General features: G+C 36.3%; 1 protein-coding gene across 1 annotated transcript; it reads left to right on the forward strand.

Annotated features, from left to right (window-relative positions):
- Positions 1–1,185: 1,185 nt before the first annotated feature.
- LOC111471091 (phosphatidylinositol 4-kinase alpha 1-like) lies at positions 1,186–21,085 on the forward strand. Its single transcript, XM_023116783.1, has 26 exons — positions 1,186–2,504; positions 2,642–2,983; positions 3,115–3,276; positions 3,668–3,835; positions 3,961–4,119; positions 4,206–4,333; positions 4,442–4,745; positions 4,949–5,117; positions 7,248–7,465; positions 8,192–8,350; positions 8,430–8,612; positions 10,645–11,181; positions 11,273–11,632; positions 12,493–12,707; positions 13,536–13,719; positions 13,891–14,024; positions 14,125–14,278; positions 15,541–15,807; positions 16,393–16,470; positions 16,661–16,708; positions 18,108–18,280; positions 18,364–18,559; positions 19,173–19,313; positions 19,990–20,198; positions 20,377–20,538; positions 20,627–21,085. The coding sequence occupies exons 1-26, from the start codon at positions 1,503–1,505 to the stop codon at positions 20,883–20,885; spliced, it is 6,111 nt and encodes a 2,036-aa protein (XP_022972551.1). The 5' UTR covers positions 1,186–1,502; the 3' UTR covers positions 20,886–21,085.
- The last annotated feature ends 567 nt before the right edge of the window (positions 21,086–21,652 follow it).

The following is a 21,652-nucleotide window of genomic DNA, read 5'->3' on the forward strand; positions in this document are numbered from 1 at the left end:
TGATCTTCCCCAAGAGCTCACATCGACGGGAAGGTTTGACACCTCGATGTCGACTCTTCGCCACCTGGGGCTGTAGTATGTTCCAAGGGTTGGTTGTTCGCCCATTAAAGCTGTGTGTGAGCTGGGTTCAGAACGTCGTGAGACAGTTCGGTCCATATCCGGTGTGGGCGTTAGAGCATTGAGAGGACCTTTCCCTAGTATGAGAAGACCGGGAAGGACGCACCTTTGGTGTACCAGTTATCGTGCCCACGGTAAAACGCTAGGTAGCCAAGTGCAGAGCGGATAAATGCAGACATTAACTTTTTAACCATTAAAAAACGTTTCTATTAACTATAAATCTTAAATTTATAATTACATTCAATTAAAATTATAAAAAGTAAAAAATCAAAATAAAGTAAAATTAGAAACCAAATATTATTTTAACCCATTTTTTCAAAATTTAGTTTTAATTTTGTTGCTAGAAAATAAAATTTAGGAAAGATTTTATTCTTTTATCTCTTTGTCATCTAACGGACCGTCGTAACTGATAGATTTTAAACCTATATCAAGCAACCGTCATAATTTTTATTTTAAAACATATATTTTAATAAAGTATTTGTGTTTGGATATTTCAAATATTTAGATGAATTTTGGAATGTTTGTGCATTTTTCTTTATTATTATAAAAATAGTATGTTTAAGATTATATTTTTTCTCAACTTTTTCATCTTTTCCTTTATATATATATTATATTATATATATTTATTGTTTTTATTAGGATAAAGATTATATTTTTCCTTAATGTTCTGTCATTTTTTGCTTTATATATATACACCCTAATATTAAGATAAAAAAACTAATTTATTATATATATTTCTTGTTTATATTTATATAATAAAAAATGTAATTACCGTGAATTATGTTATATTAAGATTTAAGTGGGTAGAAATTAAGTTATAAAATATTATTGAATTTATAAATATCTTTTTAATTTTTTAATAAAAATTATATTAAAAGATAAAACTTATCCACCTTAAAATATTTTTTTAAAAAATAAATATGTATAAAATAAAAATAAAATTTCTAATTGAAAATCACGTGAATTTGAGTTTGGCAAAATAAAGGGAGAATTTGTAAAGAAAATTAAAAAAAAGTGAGAAATAAATAAAATTTTCCTTTAAATATGAAAAAAAAAAAAAAAAAATCTTAATTTCGGGACCGAAATGAACAGCAACCTAAAGATTTTGACGAAATCAAAGCTCGACTGTGTAATCCGATGCAGATCGATCAAAGCGCGACTGTGTAATCCGACGCAGATCGATCGAATGGCTAGCAAATTTTTTTTTGAGAGTTTTCAGGAACAGAGAATCGGTGAGCTAGATTAGGGGGGAAATTCTCTCTCAGTTCTGCTTAGTTTACACCATGGAAGCTTCTTTTCGAGCTCGGAGTTTTGTTGTCTGACATTAGCGCAATATTTCATCCAGTTGCACGAACGTATCGTTTGTTTTTTCAGATTTGGTTGCAATGGACGCGTTGATTGAGCTCTGCGACTTGATCGCGCAGAATCCAGCCTTGTTCTCTGAAAAGCTCTCGTGGATTTGTAGTCGATGTCCTCCATCTGAGGCTATTCTTGCTGGATCTCCTGCCATTTCGCGTTCTCAGCTCAATGCAGTGCTTGCGGTTGCTCGACTTCTCTCTAAATGCCCTGAATCGGTTGGTCTACGCCCCAAATCTGTCGTCCTCGAGTTTCTTCGTTCAATTCCTCTCTCTTTCAGCTTATCTTTCTGGCCGCAGTCGTTCGGAAATGATGCTATCGCTTCGTTTTTTACCGAATTCTTGAATTACACGTCGAAAGCCTGTGAATTATCGACAGATTTTGCCATGGAGGTTTCGGGATTCACTAGTGAGGTTGTGTTGTCTGCAATTAATGATTGCAGTGAAGGTTCGGCAATTTCTAGAGCTTTTCTTGTGGCTCTGTCGAAAAGTTTTCTCCCGATTATCCCTTCCGATGCAGATAAATTGGTTAGTTGCATTCTTGATCTTTTTTTGATATCAGAAGTTGTCCCTGGAACGCCCAGGGAACAAATTCAGGCAAACTCTGAGCCCTCATCGTCTCAGAGTTCGCCATTGAGTGTAAGCCATCAGCCTTCGAATGGAGGCTTAAGCCCTGGAAATGAGAACGGCCAAGTGTCAGGTTCCTTAAGTAGCGGTGCTTCACGCATCACAGACGACGCCACTAGTGCGTCCTCAAGAGGGTCGGGGATGATGAACGGAAACAGCATTCTTTGGAAGAGTGGTTTAGACCAATTAGGTATGAATTTGGGAACCAGTGAGGGCGGCGTAGCTTTCGTTAGGCAACAAGTTGCCTTCTTTGAGGACGAGTCTATCGAGAATTTGGAGAAGCAGGAGATTGCCTTCAAATTAATGACCCACATTTTAGATAATTCTTCCTTTGATGCAAGGCTCTGGGAACAGATGAGAGCATTGGCTAAGAAGCAGCTCCAGACATTGCCAACTTTCCTAAAGGTTAACATTTTCATTGTCAAACTTGCAAGAAATTGTCTTGGCAAAACTATACTTTCCAAAATGAATTTATGTGGACAACGTTTTAGATAGAAGAAAGTTCAATAGTAATTGTTAAACTTGCTGATTGATATGTGCAGATTAAAAAGCGAGATTGGAGCGAACAGGGTTCAGTTTTAAAAGCAAGAATTAATACTAAACTCTTGGTTTATCAAGCTGCTGCGAGGTTAAAAATGACGACCGTTGCTTCTCTAGATTTTGATGGGAAACCGGCTAAGAAGTTAATATTTGAGACTTTTGCATTATTGATGGATGCTGCTGAAGCCTGTTTACTCTCTGTGTGGAGAAAGTTGAGAATCTGTGAAGAACTCTTTGGTTCCTTGCTTACTGGACTGGCACAGATTGCTGTTACTCGTGGAGGTCAGCCATTACGAGTGTTGCTCATCCGTCTTAAACCTCTAGCTTTAACAGTGTGTGCACAGGTAAGCGTTCTTGATTGGTTTAATTTTTTCTATATGCAGAGAAAGCGTAACAAGATTCCTATATCAAATCTTTGTTCGAAACTCAGAGGATGGTTAACAATTTCGCAATGTATTGAATGTATTTGTTCCAGGCTGATACTTGGGGAAGCAACCAGGGAGCAATGTTTGAAAGTGTCTTGACAACATGTTGTGAGATAATAGAATCTTGCTGGACCAAAGATCGAGCTCCCGTTGACACATTTATCATGGGATTGGCCACGAGCATCCGTGACCGGAATGATTCTGAGGAGCAGGTTGGTTATTTGAGATTGCTGAGTGAACAATAAGCGGTTACACATTGCCTCTTTTTCTTTTTTCTTTCGTATGAAATAAAAGCTTTGTCATTATTAGATTTCTTGTAAAATTGTGCTGATATCTGAAAGATCTTTAATGCCCACGAATACAATCTGTAAGTAAATCTCATTGGTTCTCTCTCTTTTCTACTTAAGCTCCCCTCAGTACTGTTTTAGTGGATGGTCTAGTTTGTTTAAGTTGTTTGATTTTTATTGCGGTTATCGATGGGTATCTATGGCATTAAAGTTTTACATAAATCCTCAACCTTCTATGAAACGTATAATGTTTCTGTTTGTTTAATTTTACAGTCAATTACCAAATTCATAATGATTTGATGTACGCCAATTTCAGGACGACAAAGAGAAACAGGCAGTTCCTACGCAACTTAATGTTATTCGCTTGTTAGCTAAGATGTCTGCTGCTGTTAACAAATCTGAAATTGTTGAGATGATATTACCCCTTTTCATTGAGAGCTTAGAAGAGGGTGACGCGTCAACTCCCGGTTTATTGCGACTTCAAGTATGGGAACTTCTATTTTGCTAATATTATTTGTGGATGTGGATTTATGACATTTCGTTGTTACTAGTTTGTTTATTACCTTCAGTTGATGGCTTTTTAGTATCGTCCTAATATTTTTTCTACAGCTTCTTGATGCTGTATCTCGCATGGCAAGCCTAGGTTTTGAGAAGTCTTATCGAGAGACAATAGTTCTGTTGACAAGAAGTTACTTAAGTAAACTTTCTAGCATTGGGTCATCTGAAAGCAGAACAGTGGCTCCGGAAGCAACTACAGAACGTGTTGAGGTGTGCATATTTCTAAATAATGTTATGTGATTATTTTGTTCCAGATGCCCAATGAAATGGATGCTCATGGTTCAATTACATTCTAGATACTTCCCGCAGGATTTCTTCATATTGCTAGTGGTCTTAAGAGTGCTAAACTACGACTGGAGTATCGTCATCGGTTACTCTGTTTATGCTCAGATGTTGGCCTGGCTGCTGAGTCTAAAAGTGGCAGGTAGAGGTGCTTTTAAATTTTTGTTACATCGTACTATTTTGATTATTTATGTTTTTTTTTTTCCCTTGCATATAAAATTCCATATTTAATGCTCTTCAAGTCTTACAGAAGTGGAGCGGATTTTCTGGGACCTCTACTGCCTGCTGTCGCTGAAATATGTTCTGATTTTGATCCCACAATGAATATCGAGCCATCCCTTTTGAAGTTATTTAGAAACTTGTGGTTTTATATTGCACTGTTTGGCTTAGCTCCTCCCATACAAAAATCTCAACTGCAGACAAAATCAGTTTCCTCTATGTTAAACAGTGTGGGGAGCACGGCAATTGCTCTGCAAGCTGTGAGTGGACCATACCTGTGGAATACGCAGTGGTCATCTGCCGTTCAATTTATTGCTCAAGGGACTCCTCCACTCGTGAGTATTTTACGCTTTCTTTCTTTTGTTTTGGGATTAGTTTTAGTGCGGGAAAGAGGGTTATAAATGGCTCCATCTATATTCTGTTATGAAGATTTTGAATTCTTATTTCAAGAAACTTTCCCTTTGTTGCTTAATGTTTGAAGAGTCTTGCTTGTAACCATCGTTTTTAAAGCTATTTAGTGGAACTTTTTTTTTTTTAGGTTGTAAGTTCAGTTAAGTGGCTTGAGGACGAGTTAGAACTCAATGCTCTCCACAATCCAGGTAGTCGGCGAGGGAGTGGTAATGAGAAAGCTGCTGTAGCCCAAAGAGCTGCACTTTCTGCTGCTTTAGGAGGCCGAGTTGATGTTGCTGCAATGAGCACAATTTCAGGTAAAATTTTGTCCTTCTCATGCTTCAATATTGATGTTTGCCATGGTTATAGTATTCAAACGTGAAATATTGTAATAGCTCCAATGGGCAGGGCCGATCTCCTCCTCTGACTCCTAATCACACCCACACCCACACCCACATATATTACTGAAAGTTATATTTGTATTTAAACTATGTTTTTGTTATGTGGATGATGCAATCATATGGAGAATTCTATATTTTGCGGAGCTTGAATAGAAAAAAAACAATCCATTTTTTTCTTATGGTCCTTAAGATCTGAAGCAAATTAACATTGTTGACTGGCTTCAGAGAATTGTTTTTACCTTTCCTTGTTGCCCAGTTGGTTATTTCTTGTCCAAAAAACGGAGAACATGGACCCTTCTTCATGTTTTGGCCCTTTGTTAAGACTTATATGGCCTTTTCAAGGATTTTTTTCTTAAGATTCTGCTGGCCAAACAACCTTCATGTTTTCTTGCATCAGATTTAGTTTGGCAATAATTGTAAGAAAAAAGAAAGAAAAAAGTCAAAGTTCCTTGGTGTAGTAATATCACAGTGACTATTGTGTGGCCTATTTGGCTTGGAAGAGCAATTATATTTACAAGATGTATAGATGTGAAGGAAGATTTTGAAGTCCTTGAAAATATGATGCAATGTCTCCTCGCCCATGTTTAGTACTACAAGAGGGAGAGGTGTCTGGAATTTATTTGGAAATTGCACAAACCACCCCTGGAGTTCTGTTGCAATCACATACTCAGCTTTCAATTTTATGAATCGCCTCCCCAAACTTATAAATTTTTTCCAATTATACCCTAATGTTATGTCTCATTCATCTTGAGTTCAGTCTTTCCCAACTCCACGAGTGACATATTGCTGAATGCTCAAACTATCATGTACCATAGAAACTATAGAGATTGTTACTATCAAATCTTCAGGCTCCAGGGATTGTTACCATCAAACCCGATGTGTCTTTTATGGTAGGGTGTAAGTGGATTGGTTTGGATCGGCTTTTGGCCTAGTTGAACCAACCTATAGAAAATAATAAATTGATGTCATGTGGGTGTGTTGTCTTGTGGGAGCTTTTAGGTGAGAGAAATAACAAAATGTTCCGAGGACATGAGAGTTCTTCTATCGAGGTTTGGTTCTTTAATAGATCATCAATTTCTTTTCTGGCTTTTGTTTATAGGCTATTTTTGTAATTTTACACTTGGTCTTGGTCTTGGTCTTATTTCTCTGGTTCTTTATTAGATTTTTTGTTTCTCTTTGGGCTTTTGTTTCTAGGCTCTTTTGTAATTTTTCACTTAACTGGACTGGAACTCTCACTTGTAATTTGGCTCCTTTTTGTGGATTTTCTTGTATGCCCGTGTATTTTTTTTTTTTCATTTTTTCTCAATGAAAATCAAGTTTTTTTTTTTCATAAAAAGGAAAAAAACTGAAAATTTGATTCCCTTATTTGGGCCATCCCCGCTACCTTTCATGACTTCAAAAAAGAATGGGAAACTCAGACGAATGTAGAAAAGAAAGAGAAACTAGAAAAGACAACTTCTGAGAAGTTAGATTATGCCTCTCATCCTACCAGATGGGACCCCCTCTAAAAGGGGAGAAATAATTCTAGGTAACAGTATTTGACTCCAAAGGGAATCGTGTAACAACCATTTTTCCATTAGGAACTCATCACAAAGTCCTAGGCTATTGATTCACAAGCTCCTAATGTCAACTGCCCTTGAAACAACCTCCCAACTAATCAAATGATCCCCTCTCCTTCATTAATGCCTTCTCACAAAATGTCTCTAAGAATTTTCACTAGATTTCTAACAAAAATAGAAATCATAAAATAAGATTGAGAGCAAGTTAGTATCCCACTCAAGACCGGTTGAATAAGAGTTGTTAACCTATCATCTTTAGAGAACAAGCTTGACCACAGTTTTAATGACTACAGTTCTAATGACAATAGCGAGAAAGCCATTGAGAACTGGCTGATCTAGAGTTAGTCAACCACCCTGAGATATAAGGATTTTCCTCCACTTCCTTTTGTATCAGTTGCCTATTAAGCAGTTTCCTTGTTTGAATATCTTTCATTAGTATGATATTTTCATTCTTCCCATCTCATCTCATCTTTGTTTCATTTTGTAGGTGTCAAGGCTACATATCTCCTTGCAGTATCTTTTCTAGAGATTATACGATTCAGTAGCAATGGGGGCATACTTAATGGTGGTTCAAATGTAAATGCTGCTAGAAGTGCCTTCAGTTGTGTTTTTGAGTATCTTAAAACTCCAAATCTTTTGCCTGCTGTCGCCCAATGTTTGACAGCAATAGTGCACAGGGCCTTCGAAACTGCAGTTTCGTGGCTGGTATGTCCTGTATTCTTTACTGAACTTCTTTGGTTTCTATTTCTTCGTATCCTCACTCTATCTTTTACTTTACTGCTATTGATTAGTACACCTGCTAATGCAATATCTATTCTCTCGATGCACCAGCTACTGCATATTTAAGGATCCATGTTAAGCAACTTGTCAACTCTTGTTAAACTGTCAAGTTCTTATATACCAACTTTGAGCGACTTATATGATTGATTTGAAAATTTCAAATTAGTTGACCCTCTTAACCCTCATTTTGAGGATAAAGAGAGAGTTCTTTCGCTGCTTGTTTTTTTTTTTTTTTTTTTTTTTTTTTTTTTTTTTTTTTTTTTTTTTTTTTTTTTGCTATTTTGTGGAGAATTTGGCTTGAGAGAAACTGTAGGATCTTTAGAGGGGTTAAGAGATCATGGGAGGAGCCTTAGGAATTGGCTAGGTTTATTTCTTCGTTGTGGGTGTCTGCTAATTGGGCTTTCTATGACTACCATGGTCACATTCTTTTTGATTGCGGTCCATTCTTGTTGCTAGTGTTGGCAAAGAAATTTAAACAATAATTTCTCTTACAAAGTTTTATTAGGAAAAATGTGAGTAAAAGAATAAAAGAATTAAACCTAAATGATGCAACCTGTGTAGTTAAGGATTTATTTTCATTTTTAAGTTTATCATCAACTTTACACCCTTTCTTTATATGTGAATGTTGTTTTTCCTTTGGGCGTCAATCAGGAAGATCGGATATCTGAAACTGGTAATGAAGCTGAGGTCAGAGATTCGACTCTATATGCTCATACCTGTTATCTTATAAAGTGTATGTCTCAAAGGGATGAACATGTTCGAGATATTTCTGTTAACTTGCTGACACAGCTCAGAGATAAGTTTCCCCAGGTGAAATCACGTCTTTGATTACAAATTCTTTTCTCATGCCTTTTCATTTTCCTAAAAATCTTGAAATATGTGCTTTCAGGTTATGTGGAATTCGGCTTGTTTGGATTCCTTGCTCTTTTCCATGCATAATGATGCGTCTTCAACTGTTGTGAGTGATCCTTCTTGGGTTGTAACAGTTCGTTCTTTGTACCAAAGGGTAGTTCGGGAGTGGATCGTCAAATCACTGTCATATGCTCCCTGCACTTGCCAAGGTCTCCTACAGGTTGATCAGTGGGAATAATATTCGTTTTTGTCCTTTTTTCTGTTTTGCCTGTCTCAAGTTTGTCTTTTAACATCATTTTCTTAACTACACTTCTTTCACTTCTCCACATAAAAGCTTGGTTTCTCATAAAAACAAAAAAAACGTAATTTTCTCAACTTTGCAAATTGCAATATTTCTTTTTAAGCCAGCTACTTGGCATGTGAGCTACAAAAAAGGGGGAACAGTAAACCCAAGTTGGAAATGGTTGCTAGAAAGTTGGAGTAAAATGGTTTTGTCGGATAATGTTGTTAGGGCTATCTTTCAGTTTATTTAGTTGGAAAGGAATAGAAGAATTTTCCAAGGAGTAGCCTAAGATTGAAGTAAATTTGGTAGTCCATGACTTGTATATCTACTTTCTGGAGTTCCTCTTCCCAAGTTCTTGTTTTTATAACCGTTCTCCATCGTTGATATATTCCCATTGGAATGCCTTCTTGTAATGTCCTTGAAATTTTTTGCACGTTTGATTTTACTTGATAAAAGGAATATGAAGTGGAATGTAGTAAATTTTGGAAGGAACGCTAAAAGAAACCTGAGGATAAGAGGTAATGACTGGATAAACGGATTGTGTTATTCGGAGACACTTAACTGCATCTATGATTCTACATGGGCTTCAAGGGGAAAGTACAGGATATAGTTATCCGTGAATTGTATAAGCTTAATCTTTTATATCGGGATGTTGACTAACTTGACGGCTTATTGATGTCTTGGCATAAATCTCTTGCATTATCTAATTGATACTCACAGAAAAGGTTTACGTGTATAAAATTGAGGCAAGATCTTTGCTGCGATTTTTAGACCAGGCTAGACACAAATCCTTTCAGCAATACAGTTTTCTTTTCTTCTCTTGGTATTTCATCACAGTGATAATTGTTACTCATCTGTCCTGGGGTGACTTTTCTCTGGCAAGATTTTTATACATTTTTGGATGTCAGTTTTCCTCTTCTTGGATTATCAGGACTTTGTATACGAAGGGCTGCACATCAGTAATCAAATGTTATTGTTCTTCGTACTACCTCTTGGTCTTTTGCGTCTAAGTTCTTTTGTAATTATTCTATCTACTCTACAAATTAAATGGGGATTCTTTTTGGTAACTCCAATGGTTTTTCTGGCTTTTGTACATTTCATTTATTCGTGAAAATGATTTAACTTCCAGAATTACTTCTACTATAATTGTAGAAATCATCTCTTGCAAATCTTCTTTCTGCTTGTTTTGCTCAACCCTCCTTGTCAGTTGTCACCTTCTTGCCAATCTGTAGAAGGTTAAAATCTCCAAGAAGATTAGATCCTTTTCATGATCGGTAATCTTGCAGATGATCAACACCATGAATTTCATCCATAGATCTTCACCTCCGGTATTATCCCTTCAATGGTGTGATCTGTAATGGTAGAACGATCTGGGTCATTATAGATATGTCAGCATAACATAGGATGCTCTTTGTGGTTGGCAGTTTATTTTCTTTGCTATTAGTTGGTAGATCGGCTAGAGAGAAACATGAGAGTATTTTGTGTTGCTTTTTCTGGTGCATATTATTATTGAAAAATCATAGTATGCGACACATAGTCAAACTCAACAAGCTACATGGCTTGGAGCACTATTTCCATGGCTTCCTCGTGCAGCTTGGCAAAACGACAGTGGCTCTTGTGACCTTTTTCTTGCTAGAAGGATCTAGAACATTATTATATTTTAGTTTAGTGTACCTGCTTCTGTAGAAACATATTGAAGCCTTATAGAGCGTAGTGCAGTACTTAAAATCAAGTTCTATAGTGGGGATTTTTGGTTAAGATAATTGGGTTTGTTGTATTGAGATTATTAGATCAGAAGCGTTAAAGAGGAATAGTGGCAAACATATCAGATGTTCCCATTCTGGGAAACTTCAACCTTTTTGAGGAACTATAACCATATCTTGAATCTTAATAATAAAGTTCCATCGCATTTTTTTTGAAGCATTCACTTTCAAGTTTTTAAAAATTATTTTTAATGGGGATGATTCAGGAAAAGCTATGCAAAGCGAATACATGGCAAAGAGCCCAGCATACACCTGATGTGATTTCTCTTTTATCTGAGATACGGATTGGCACTGGAAAAAATGATTATTGGACTGGCATACAAACAGCAAATATTCCTGCTGTCATTACTGCTGCAGCTGCAGCTTCAGGGGCTGACTTAAAATTGACAGAGGCCTTTAATTTGGAGGTGCTAAGTACTGGTATGGTCAGTGCAACAGTTAAATGCAACCATGCTGGAGAAATTGCTGGTATGAGAAGGTTGTATAACAGCATTGGTGGATTTCAGACTGGTGTTACTGGTCCAACTGGCCTTGGTTTTGGTCAGGGCCTTCAGAGGCTGATCACTGGAGCACTTCCCCAACAATCGCAGAATGAGGATGATTCATTTAATGGGATTTTGATTATGAAATTTGTGCAGTCACTTCAACAATTTGTTAGTGGAGCAGAAAAAGGTTGTGGCCTCGACAAGTTGAAATTTCGTGAAACTTGTTCTCAGGCAACTGCCTTACTTCTGTCAAATTTGGTATCCTTCTTGCTATTCATGGGTAAATGCAGTTGAAGTATCCTCTTGTCTGCATGCATTTTTTTTCTTATAATATCTACTCATTTTTCAGGCTTCTGAAGCAAAAACAAATATAGAGGGCTTTGCACAACTCATACGCCTTCTTTGTTGGTGTCCAGCATACATTTCCACTCCTGATGCAATTGAAACTGGTGTGTTTATTTGGACTTGGTTGGTTTCTGCTGCACCTGAGCTTGGATCGTTTGTCCTTGCTGAGCTTGTTGATGCATGGTTATGGACAATTGATACTAAGCGGGGTCTCTTCGCTTCGGAGGTCAAGTATTCAGGACCTGCTGCCAAGTTGAGGCCTCACTTATCTCCAGGGGAGCCAGAATCGCAGCCGGAGATTGATCCTGTTGAACAAATAATTGCTCATAGAATATGGCTTGGATTCTTTATTGATCGCTTTGAGGTTAGAATTTTCTTAGGCATCCTAAATATTTGCAGTTTTGCTTTGGTCATTGCATGGTATACTGTGGGTAAAAGTTGAACATAAATTGAGGGTACGTGCTGCTCAGTGTCTTCCCATGAGTTTTGGCTTATTGTCTGATACCAAAAGTCAGTGCTTACCCATAAGTTTGTTACCAAAAGTCAAAACACATATAAAAGGAAGGTTATGACAGAAACCAATATTATCCTAGCTGCTCCTATGATTTCCCTTAGGAGACAACTGTTAGAACTTTTTCAAGTGTTTCTTTGGCGTGACTAATATTTTATTTCTTTGTAGGTACAATATCTTTCATTCTCATGTCCTTTTTTATTTTTTTTTTGTTATTGTGCCTGCATAGTGCATGCATATTGGGCATTGTGCATAATTTTTGGGTAGTTCACCTTTCAAGTCCTGGTGTGATTACGTTATTGGGATCTTACTCCTTGATCCCTCATCGGGATATGGACTGTAAAGCTCTTCAGCATTTAGCATCCTTCCTTTTTGAGTTCACTATCTCCTCTCATTTATTTATTCTTTCATATTAGCAATGAAATACTTGCCTTCTATAAGCATGTTTTCACTGAATCACTTTCCTGAAGAAAAAATTGTTAACACTTGATTTGGCAGCTTGGACCTACTCGAGTGGTTTAAAGTTAGATTTAAGCTTTAAATTGTAAGAATATGCCACTATTTGAAAACGAGAGATGCATTTTAAATCTTTTACCTTATTGTTATTATTTGTTTCATTCTTACCAATCCTAATTGGCTTGTCTGATAAATGGATCCTTAATATTGTTTTTAATATATGACTAGCCTCTTCAATTTTTTTGTTGGTTCACTAGGTAGTTCGACATAACAGTGTTGAGCAACTCTTGCTCTTTGGTCGCTTGCTACAAGGGTCCACTAAGCCGCCATGGAACTTTTCACACCATCCTGCAGCAACTGGTTCCTTTTTCACTCTGATGCTTCTAGGGCTTAAGTTTTATTCATGCCAATCTCAGGGCAACCTACAGAATTTTAAAACTGGACTTGAGCTGCTGGAGGATCGGATATATAGGTTCTCATTATTATGCTCGTCAATTTTTCTTTTCAACCAAATTAAGTATTGCATTAGCGTTTGTGATGGTATATAATGATATATTATGGTATGTCTAAGGCTTTGATTCAACTATCTGTTTTGATTTGTATGAGACTTGAACTGTCTTGATATCTCTGCGGGACTACTGATGTTCTGTGATATGTATATATTACGTGTGTTGGAACCAGTTACCGATGTTCTGTGATATATATATCAAGAAAATGTGATGGAACTTCATTAGGATTCAAGTAAGAATTTGATGTCTAATCAATTAGCCAAGCACTACCTTCCCTTGAGTTTTTGAATGAATAACATTATCTATACTTATTAGGATTTTTTTTGTCAGTCTTCAGCTTTTTACATTGTAGAGATATCACCGTTATCCATCGATTATGTATCTTTTTACTTGGTAATATACAGTAGATTACTACACAAGCAATTTCATTTTTGTTATTTCTCTTGGTTGCTTCATCATTCTTCAGCCAAAGAGAACTTGTTTTCTTAGTTTTTGTTATCCTAGTCCACTAATTATCTAAAGATTGATATAACCACGATTATTTACTCACATCCTTTAGAATGACTGAATTTACAAATTTCTAGTTTACAGTGGTTGATATAATGATATTGTTAAAGTTTTGGTATTCCGCGTTTCTGTTTTCTCTTCATAATCATTATACAATGCCACGCATTTTGTTATATTTTATTCTTCTCGTCTCTTGTAGTTGCAGTTCACTTTTTATGTTTGTTTTGTGAAAACCACCCCAATTTTTATTTGAAATTAAAACATGTGTTTGCTACTTCTTTCAGAGCATCCCTAGGATGGTTTGCACATGAGCCAGAGTGGTACGATGTAAAACATGTGAACTTTGCCCAAAGTGAGGCTCAATCTGTATCCATATTTCTTCATTACCTTTCAAGTGAACGTGGAAATAGTCTACAGTCTGATGCAAAAACACGTGGGCGCGAAAATGGTATTTCTTTGGTTGACTCGGTAAGATGATTGTATCTTCAGCCATTCCACCTGTCTTAATAAATGAACCACTAAGAAGATATGTCCTGCAGAATGGAACAGTGTCTAGCGTGTTCCGTTTAAATTTTGCCTTAGTTTCTGGTATTGTTTGAGTTCTTCAACTTTTTAATTGAGTGGTTTAAATTTTAACAGAACGATCAATATCACCCTGTCTGGGGCCATTTGGAAAATTATGCGGTGGGAAGAGAAAAAAGGAGGCAACTACTTTTGATGTTGTGCCAACATGAGGCCGATAGACTTGAAGTCTGGGCACAGCCAAATATTAAGTAACATATGTGCCACTGAATATTTTCATTCTTCTGATATGCAGAATTTGCATAAACTGGGAATCTTACATGGAATATATTTGATTATTTCAATGTTTAGGGAGAGTACACCTGCTCGACCCAAGCTAAGTGCTGAAAAATGGATTGAACATGCTCGGACTGCCTTCTCTGTGGATCCACGCATCGCCTTTTCTATGGTCTCTAGGTTTCCAACAAATGTATTTCTAAGAGCTGAAGTGAAGCAACTAGTACAGGTTTTTGTTTCCTAATTTTTTCTCTAAGCTAAAGTTCATGAACTTGAACTTCCTGTGCATTAGATACCATTGTTTTGTTGTCTATAATTGAAGCTGTAGTATAAGCATGTAAGCGTCCTTGTGCTCATGGTTAATAATTATTTAAGGTGAGCTATAGCTGGATGAAGAAAGGGTCACATTTGTGGTGAAGTTGATAGGATAGGACATATGTTTGATGCCATGACAAGTATGTTTTCCCCAGGCTTAATAGTAAGCACAAATTCTCTTATGACATAATTGAGCAATTTCTCTCCTACTGGAGAGTTTGCTGGATTAATGAATCAGATAAGTTAGGTTTTATTAGGTCCTTAAATATGGAATAATTGACGTGTAAGATGGATTCGATATAAATTACCAAGATGGGATAGATAAGTTGATCTGTTTAATAAGTTTAGCTATTGTTTTAGTTAAAATGATTTTGAATGCTAAATGTTCTAAAAGATTAGTTTTCCCCCCTTGTATAGGAACCTGAAGTTTGTGTTCATAGACATTGTCTTCGTTTTGAAAATGTGAAAAACCATGTTCATCTATTATTCTGCACTTACCATTTTACCGCCAGCTACCTGTCAAGCTCTTTAATATGTGCCCTTCAATGACCAGCATGTTGCCTTAACAACTATTTAATCAACACCTCTTTGTTGGCAACGTTGGGGTTCTGTGTGCTAACAAGATCAAGGAAAATTGTTGAGAATCTTGCACTTCAAGAGACAAAATTAGCCTATTAGACTATTTAATCAACACCTCTTGATCAATGCATTTAGTAGGAAGCTTTGAACTTCTCTACTTCCACACTGACACTCAGTGACAAAATTAACCTATTAGATAATTAGTAATGCACCGTGCCTTGGCTGGGTTTCTTTCGAACTTGTGTACGCCCACACCCAAATAGATAAATGAGCCCAGAAGATCAATGTCATTTTCTGTTATCTTTTCTTATATTCTTCACTCCGATAAATCGCCAAATTAGGGGATTAACGGACATTGACTTTCTTGGACCAGCATTTTGTGAGTAGAATATCCCTTTCAAGAATTTGAGAGACAACAGACTTAAACGATAACCAACTTTCACTTGAAAATTTTGTCTTATTCTTTTGTTTCTAAAATTGATCCTTGGACAAAAGTTTCTGTTAATCTGCGTGTGCAACTTTTGTCATTTCTTCTACTGTTGCTTAATGAGCCTTTGCTTGATTTTTTCATCTTTCTGATGTGGTTTCTTGATGCAGTTGCACATATTGGATATTCGCTCCATTCCTGAAGCATTGCCTTATTTCATCACACCAAAAGCTGTTGATGAAAATTCTGAACTTTTGCGACAGTTGCCACATTGGGCTGCATGTTCGATTACACAAGCTCTTGAGTTCCTCACTCCTGCCTACAAGGGGCATCCACGTGTTATGGCATATGTTCTTAGGGTATTGGAATCTTATCCTCCTGAAAATGTTACATTTTTCATGCCACAGCTGGTGCAAGCTTTGCGATATGATGAAGGGGTATGTGTTCTTAATGAACTCTCTTTCTATTATTCTTTCACAAATCCTTTTTAGTGTTGTTTTAGTTTAGTTGTTGGGACTTGGATGAAGCTCTCTTTCCATTGTTTTTGTTGATTTTGATTTTTGTCAATATATCAACCGATTCAATCATATTACGAAATCTTGGGTGATATTTTGTGATGCCGTGGTTATTCACACTTCTCCATATCGAGGTGTAGATTTTTCTATAAAGCTGGATATAGATTTTTTTGTACTAATTGATATGACTAAATATATAATCCTTTGGATTTTGGTTTACTTTTGCCTCGATATCTTTTGACATGCAAATATTATTATTATTATTATTATCTCCTCTTAAGAAGTTTTCTTGTCTGCTCCTCTTTTAATTATTGAGAAATACTAAAGTTAATCAACTGATGTTTTTAGGCCAATAAAAAGACGCACAAAATTTCACCTTTACTGGATTTAAGCAAGATTCAAAATTTGCTGACTTGAACATTATCAACGCTGATTGACGTATTAGCTCCTTTGCATTCTAAATTCTCTAGCTTTCTTTACATGATATCTGATTCACTTGCTTTCCAGAGGTTGGTTGAAGGATATTTGCTTAGAGCAGCTCAAAGAAGCGATATATTTGCTCATATCCTGATCTGGCACCTGCAGGTTTGTGAAATTTCTCGTGGTTTTGTATTTTCTTGGAATTCTCTTTATATATTTTATGGTTTTATGGGTCATAAAGTTATATTCTATTTTTTTTTTTTTTTTTTTTTTTTTTTTTTTTTTTTTTTTTTTTTTTACCTTGACGTATATGGTTTTGGCTGTTCATATCATAAATTGAATTGATGACTTGCAGGGTGAGACTTCTGTACCAGACTCTGGGAAGGATGCTAACTCTGGGAAGGTATGTTTCTATTGGTGTTTATGAAGTCAAGTCTGTTAGCGTTTTTCTTCTTTAAGTACACTCTGAAACTTAAACAAGATATCGTTTTATCATCTAAAAAATAGACTGAGTCGTAAGAGGAAGACATAACACATAACCAGTCCCACCAACCACAATAAGGGATTCCAATCCAAGAAGCTAAAATGTAATTTATAATTACAAAACACGTCGTAAATAGAAGCTCACACAGAGGCATAAAATCTAATGCTCCCATATCTCCTCACACACAGGCATAAAATCTAATGCTCCCATATCTCCTCCCAAGACCTCTCTCCCTCTCTAAAAATTCTATGGTTCCCCTTTAACCAAATATCCATAAAACCACGAAAAAACTAGCCTACCAAAAGAATCCGCCCTTATACTTCTAAGGAAGATGTAGTAGGACCTTTCCAACACTGTCCTATTATCTCTATAATGACTTTCATGCCATCTGAAACACTATAAGACTACAAAAAGTATAGAACTCTAAAGAATATGATCAAGATCCTCTAATGCTCCTCATATTCTTAGGGTATTAACTTTAGAGAGGATCAAGTTAAGGGTACACCATGAGGCCCCGAGAAACAAGAAGAATTCTTTACTTTTTAATACCCTAGATCATGGTGTACTCTAATGAGGCCCCGAGAAACAAGAAGAATGCCTCTGCACAAGGTCTAGGGTATTAACTTTTCCATACAGTATCTGCCAAACAAAGAATTTGATCTTCTTAAAGATTTTAACCTTTATAAACCAAGGAAAAAAAGAGGCATCAGAGGGGAGCGAAGGAGCACATAATAGGGGGAAAAAGGAGAGGCAGGAAAAATGTTTTGTTTGATAGATGGTAGTCTCAAAGCCACGTAATCCTACCTGTCGCAGTGTGGCTAGATTTTGGGAAATATGATCTAAAGTCAATGACTTTGTTGGTATCATTACCCATTACAAAATCATTCCTGCACCTTGTGGAATTGTCCTTACCAACCAAGTTTTAACTATTCTGAAGATCCAATCTTGATGAGTAAGAATATATCTTCGAAGCCTAGAGAAATATGGAGAGAAGTAGCCAACCAAAGACCATGTTTGGTGGAGCCAATTTTAGCTACAATGATTTTCCTAAAAAAAAATAAAATAAATAAATAATGGTGGCCTTTTTCAGGTATACTTATTCTTGATTATCATTATCCATTAGACCCAAAAATTTCCTAATGAATTCATTTTTGCTTACTGTACACTATGTTTCCCGAGCATGGTGATTATATTTTACTTTCCACTTGGTTGGATATAAAGTATCCTTGAACTGCTCTTTGCATTCTATCTTTATTTTATCAATATTTTTGTCGTTTCTGATTTAGTGCTCAATAATCCTGTGACATGCTATTTTCAGAATGCATCATTTCTAGCGTTACTACCAATTGTAAGGCACCATATTATTAATGGTTTCACTCCCAAGGCTCGTGACTTATTTGAAAGAGAGTTTGATTTCTTTGACAAAGTTACGTCTATATCTGGTGTTCTCTTTCCACTTCCCAAGGATGAACGTCGAGCTGGCATCAGGAGGTGTGTTTTCAACTTTTGGTTCTGTGGCTCACATTTCCTAGACTGCTTGTTAACTGAAAAAGATATTAAAATCATTTGCCCAGGGAGTTGGAGAAAATTGAAATGGAGGGTGAAGACCTATATCTTCCAACTGCCACAAACAAGCTCGTCCGTGGTATTCAAGTAGATAGTGGAATACCCTTGCAGTCAGCTGCAAAAGTTCCTATCATGATTACATTCAATGTGGTTGATCGAGATGGGGACCCGAATAATATAAAGCCTCAAGCTTGCATTTTCAAGGTGAGTTAACTACAAAGTTCCACGTCATTCCAATATAATTTTGCTTGACTGCTACAGTTCTCTCTTTTCATTTTTTTTTAGTAATTAGCCAAATTTTCTCAATGTCTAGGATCAGAAATTAAGCAATCATCATTTATAGCAGCCTCGTTATTATTTTCCTTTTTAGCATGCTGATAACCATCATATAATACCCAGAAATTTTCAAATTTGGATTAGAATGTTTGAGTGCTTTATAAACCTCTGAAGAGACTTATGAAATCTCGTTACATTTACAAAAGAGCATACCCTATGTTTTGAAGGATTTCTATATTGAATTATGTCTGGCTGAGAGGAGACTTTAACATTTTAAGAATTAAATTTAACTTTGGATAGTTGTTAATTGAATTGACGTGTCATACAGATGTTAAAAAACTCTTAAATGCTTGGATTTTAACTAGGCATTCTTTTGTTTTTATGAAGTTGACGTTCAGAGAAAAAAAAAATCTGATTCTCAAGCCTGAGCTGAAGTACATAACATGTATATCCTGATTGATTTTAAAGAAATAACTTAATCAAATTCTAGAGAACTGAATTGCTTATGCCCGTGGATTGCTCTGTTTTTCTTTTATTTAAGGTTGGAGATGATTGCCGACAAGATGTTCTTGCTCTGCAAGTGATAGCACTTCTTAGGGACATCTTTCAAGCAGTGGGCCTTAATCTCTATTTGTTTCCATATGGCGTCCTCCCGACTGGCCCTGGCAGAGGCATAATCGAGGTAACTTTTGGAAACTGTATGGTTAGTTATGGACTATGCTTTTCTCAGTGCATGCTTTCTGCTCAAAGCATATGTGCTGACGGCAAATTTTTTCGTCAAATTTTATGTTTGCAATGCATAATACTGAAGTGATGGATGACTTTACATCAGTGAGAAAAATATTATTTAATTTTTAAGTTGAAAGCATTTTCAAGTATATTTATTGTTTTCGTTATTTCCTGTTAAAATATGACCGGAAAGTGCAAGCTTACAAACAATAAAGTTGGATCTAGTTTTTACTTCATTAAGCTAAGTTATTAATTTCATTTCCTGCACTTTAGGGTTGTTCCTTCGCCCTTTTGGTGTTTTTGTCGTTTCTTATATAATAAATAAATAAATAAATAAAAATCATATCCTGCACTTCTACTATTTATAAGCAAGCTTACAAAAATAAATTTGGATTTAGTTTTTACTTCATTAAGCCAAGTTATCAATTCCATGTTTGTTTTTATGCACTTGAGACAGACTTGCATACTGAACTTACTTGCGTGATTGGATTAAACACTATCACCTATACTTCACATTCTGCTTTTGTTTATTAATCATAACTATAGCTGTATGGCCTTATCATGAATGCTTCTTCTTCTCGCATTGATCTTGTTAAATTATTGCTCACCGAATGATTGACCATTCTCAGGTTGTTCCTAACACACGAAGCAGAAGTCAAATGGGTGAAACCACTGATGGGGGCTTGTATGAGATCTTTCAACAGGACTATGGGCCCGTAGGCTCTCCTAGTTTTGAAGCAGCTCGTGAGAACTTCATCATTAGTAGTGCAGGTTATGCCGTCGCTAGCCTGTTACTTCAACCAAAGGACAGGCACAATGGCAATCTTCTATTTGACAAGTATGCTATCCTTTCCTCTAGTTCCACCCAAATATAACTTTCACGACATAAAATTGTTTTATCTCTTCCATAGTGAGTAGTATACATGGGATTTAATCCGTATATTAGCATGTTATTTAAAATTTCGTGTCTATGGTGCATGGCATGGGGGGAGTTAAAATAGTTGTGGATGATGCAGTGTTGGTAGGCTGGTCCATATTGATTTTGGTTTCATACTGGAGACATCGCCTGGGGGAAATATGCGGTTTGAGAGTGCACACTTCAAGCTAAGCCATGAGATGACTCAACTTCTTGATCCCTCCGGGGTTATGAAGAGTGAGACCTGGAACTTATTTGTTAGGTACAGAAGTTTGTTCCTCTGCTGCATATCTATATTCTCTTGTCTGTGCTTGGAGATTGATTGCGTTAACTCGTGTGCATGTCCATAGTTTGTGTGTGAAGGGGTACCTCGCTGCTCGACGCCATATGGATGGGATCATCAACACCGTATTACTGATGCTAGACAGCGGATTACCATGCTTCAGCCGTGGCGATCCAATCGGAAATCTTCGGAAGAGATTTCATCCCGAAATGAGCGAGCGTGAAGCAGCCAATTTCATGATCCGTGTCTGTACCGATGCATATAACAAATGGACAACTGCAGGCTATGATCTCATACAGTACTTGCAGCAAGGCATTGAGAAGTAAAGGTAGTTTCAAATGTTGTATAGCTATTTATTGAGTGATTTTTCTCGACTGTAAAAACGGCTATAATATTTAAATTAAATGGATAGGGTTTGTTTCAATCAGGGTGCGTTGAGTGATCATTCTGTACATTTTAAATTGTTTATCTGATTGAACGTTGAACGTGACTGAATATCTATAGATATAGAAGCCTTTTCATGACCCTACTTTCTTAGATACTTAGTCCCTACTTCTGAAATGTGTCAGAGACTCTAATATTCATATAAAGTCTAACACATAGATGATTGTAAAATATGATTATTCATATAAAATAACACCTACATGACCCATAGAGAATAGTCTATAAAGGGTCACACAAAACCCTAATTCTTTAATGAAGTTGACAATTTTTCAAACCCACATCAGGAATCTTGTAGAGTCGTGGAGCTTGTTGTAGATTCGTAGCCCACACAAAGACTTTTTATTAGGTTCAACCATTATAGCTGTTCGTAATCCACAAACCATTCCTACTCATGGTCAGAATTTATTCAAATATGTCATTGAATTCATTCGAGACGAGCAAAACTCAAATTGGTGAAGAATATGGTCCGTGGGTTCCCTTTATTGAAACTATATTTTCTATTTATTTTTGTTTCGAATTGGTCAGAGGCTCTTTTACCTTGAAAAATCATACCGCTATTATATACACTAGATTCATCGTGGCTAGTGGTTATTCAGAAATTGAATCAAATAGGCCTTTCTAATTCCACTATGTCAACCGTAGCCATCAT

The sequence above is a fragment of the Cucurbita maxima genome, unplaced genomic scaffold, assembly GCF_002738345.1.
Source record: "Cucurbita maxima cultivar Rimu unplaced genomic scaffold, Cmax_1.0 Cma_Scf00048, whole genome shotgun sequence".
NCBI lineage: Eukaryota > Viridiplantae > Streptophyta > Magnoliopsida > Cucurbitales > Cucurbitaceae > Cucurbita > Cucurbita maxima.